The sequence below is a fragment of the Wolffia australiana genome, chromosome 16 (genome assembly GCF_029677425.1).
Source record: "Wolffia australiana isolate 7733 chromosome 16, ASM2967742v1".
NCBI classification, from domain to species: domain Eukaryota; kingdom Viridiplantae; phylum Streptophyta; class Magnoliopsida; order Alismatales; family Araceae; genus Wolffia; species Wolffia australiana.
Genome location: NC_135850.1, coordinates 13,685,826 through 13,688,795, shown reverse-complemented (window position 1 = coordinate 13,688,795; position 2,970 = coordinate 13,685,826). Strand labels below are relative to the sequence as shown.

The 2,970-nt window shown below is 43.7% G+C and overlaps 1 protein-coding gene across 1 annotated transcript; it reads left to right on the top strand.

Moving 5' to 3' along the window:
* The first annotated feature begins 473 nt into the window (after positions 1-473).
* Positions 474-2,695, top strand: LOC144713528 (uncharacterized). The gene is made up of 3 exons (XM_078588117.1): positions 474-513; positions 1,458-2,207; positions 2,426-2,695. The coding sequence occupies exons 1-2, from the start codon at positions 474-476 to the stop codon at positions 2,201-2,203; spliced, it is 786 nt and encodes a 261-aa protein (XP_078444243.1). The 3' UTR covers positions 2,204-2,207; positions 2,426-2,695.
* Positions 2,696-2,970: the final 275 nt, after the last annotated feature.

Sequence of the window (2,970 nt, the reverse complement as noted above, 5' to 3'; positions counted from 1 at the left end):
CATGCACAAAGTGGATCACCATTGGGTGTGATAATGCATAGTGAGTGACAGAATTGAGCTAGGGTTAGGGGTGCATTAAAAGCACTATAATGTTTACTGCATCAAAATTTTCTTAGTGTGATTTCTCATGTTTAAGAGCATTAGATCTAGAACACTGACAAGAGAAACAGGTGAAGATGTAAAAGGTGTATATTTATTTGGCCAGGTTTATACCTAAGAGGAGCGGTGAATTAGGTATTTAAAACTTTCCGTTATATTTTTAATTCCTAGAGGATTGTGTGCCTATATAATATAAAGGAGATGAAGGATCGGCACAATGATTTTTATACAAGTTAGGATTAGTCCCTCACTCATATCCTGGGGATATCCTTGTATGGAGCGCAGTAAAAAATCTACACGAGTTCAAAGCCCCCTATAAAATACTTGAAAAAAGGATTTTACTTGAATATCAAATAAAGAAAGACTTCGTGAAGATGCATGTCTCTTCAGCCTACTTGTCTTCGGACCAGTCAGGTCACTTCACTTGGGTGCCTTAGTCACATTGAGAGAGGTTACAACAACCATGGCGTTGGATTGGTTCCCCTAGCCCAATCTAGAAAATTCTTTCAATTCATAAGCTACTTGAGATAATTCAACTAAATAAAAATAGTAACAATTAAGATAAACATTTAAGATCAAATGATGGATCACAAGCTATTTGACTTGTTCTTCTCTAACTCAACTTATTTCTTACTTAGTCTCACATCTATTCACTCACCAAAATTTTACTTGATTTACCAGCTTGACCCAATAAGCTTCATTCACCTATATCCATGAAAAATGACTAAGGATTAATCATGAGTATTCCTAAAAATTAATCCAATAATATTATCATTATCCCTTTACTTGGCTTCAACATAATTCCTCAAATTAATTTGATAATATTTTTGGACGACGCCCAAATAGAACCTTCAACAAATCCAATGAAAATCATCTTTGAATTAATCTCAATAAGCATCGTCTAACATCTTGAATTTCAAGTACTCTAGCTTGTGTTAAGCACAATAAAATTTCAAGTAGAGTCGTCTAACATCTTCCTTTAATCCTTCCTGAATCCACAACTTCTGCTGAATCCACTTCGAGCTGCTCGTGCCAACGTACGCGATCCAGGATTCAAGTATTCGTTGTGATCTCCGTAAGTTTTATTTGTTATTTTACTTAATTGTAATTTTCAGGACAATTGGATTGGGCCGTCATTTTGGGCCTCGTCCATATCTCCGTTTCCATTTTTGAAATACATGTAGAGAGGAGGACCACGCCTCACGACGGTTTCCTCCTCTAAGAGTGGCCTCTTGGCACCCTTCCTCCCTATATAAGGAGAAGGTATGCCCAAGGGAAAGAAAAGAGTCTTTGAAGAGAGAAACCTTGTTTGTTGTTTTCTTTCTTTTGTTCTTCCTTCTTGGAGTGAATTTAGTAAGTTTCATTCTCAAGAGCTCCCGCTACACCAAGCGTCCGCTCCTCTTCCGTGGGATCTAGATCTGGGCTGCCGTCGCCGGAGAAGGTCGCCACCGCCGGTGAGCTCGCCCTCCGTTCGTCCATCGCGAGAGCGGCCACCATCATCGCCCTCCCGCGCATCCGCTTCGTCAGATCCGATCGGCGAGCATTCCCTTCCGCCCGCCGCCGGGGACTCCGTAGGCGCAGAGTGCCTCTAGCAGCGATTCTTCGCGTCCCTCGCATCCGACCTGAACGACATCGTGGAATCCTTACGGCCGCGTGCTTCCGGGAGATAACCATCGTTCACGAAGCCCTCGCCGTCTGCCTAGCCGATTCTGCTGCTACGCGCCGCGTGAGTTCTGCCGTCCGCCATCCCGACGCCGTGCAATCTCGTCTCCTTCGGGTGGACTCGTCCACTCCACCAGAGGATCCTCCGCGTGCGGCCGCTGTCCACGGTGCATCTGGCATTGCGCGCTCCCGGTCTCCATTGCCGCGCATTCTGATACCAATCCACCGCGCAAGGCCGCTGCCCGCGACCATCTGGCACTGCGCGCACTCAGTCTCCTTCACCGCGCGCCCTGAGTCGGCTTTGGCATTCTCTAGCCCATTTGTGACTGTGCGTCAACCGTCTGCTGCCGTGCCGCCACTCAGCATCGCCTTCATTATCTCCTTCGTGTCAACCGGGAATTTGGGGAGCTTCTGTTGCACACGACTCGTGGACGGGTCATAACCAGGTTCCACTCCGACCTCCCCTCTCCTCTAAATTCAGCACTATTACTTTCTCCAGTACCGTCGTCCCCTATCGTATTCCTCTGCCGCCGTATACTTGATATCATCTCGAGTAGGATAGCCACATTACACTGAGAGCTAGGATTCTTTTTGCGATTGACGTCTAAGTTGTTGATTTTGTGGGTTTAACTCCGACGGGCCGTAACACGCCTCTCCGTCGTAGTATTGTTCGTCAATTTTACAGGTCATCGGGAGTCTACTTTCCTATTCAGCTATTCGAGGGTGTATTGACTTGTCCTCCTTCGCCGGACCGACCTTATTGGCTCGATTGGGTTTCTTAAAATTGCATAATTCATTCACACTCATACCACCTCTCGTGCGTTGTTGTGACGTATCACGCGCCGTCGATCCCAGCCGTAGTCGTGTTACATCAACACGATTACTTTGAAAGAGTAATTCATTTTGTCAAGAATAATTCATTTTACTCTCCTTCTATCTCTCTATTAATCGATCCCTTATTTCTGTTCTTCTCAATTATATTTTTCTCTTCTATCTTCTTTTCTTTCTCAAAACTTTTTTCTTTAACTATCTAGATAATAACTCTCCTCAATTCAAACCCAATATTACCTCTTAAAAAAGACGTTCACTCCATGAATTTACAATTTATCTTTCTCAAATTATATTCTCAAGATTTCTTCTCCAATTTAGAATCAATACAAAGTCAATTCAAATCCACCTTATTTATTAATAAGCTATATACTGAATTTG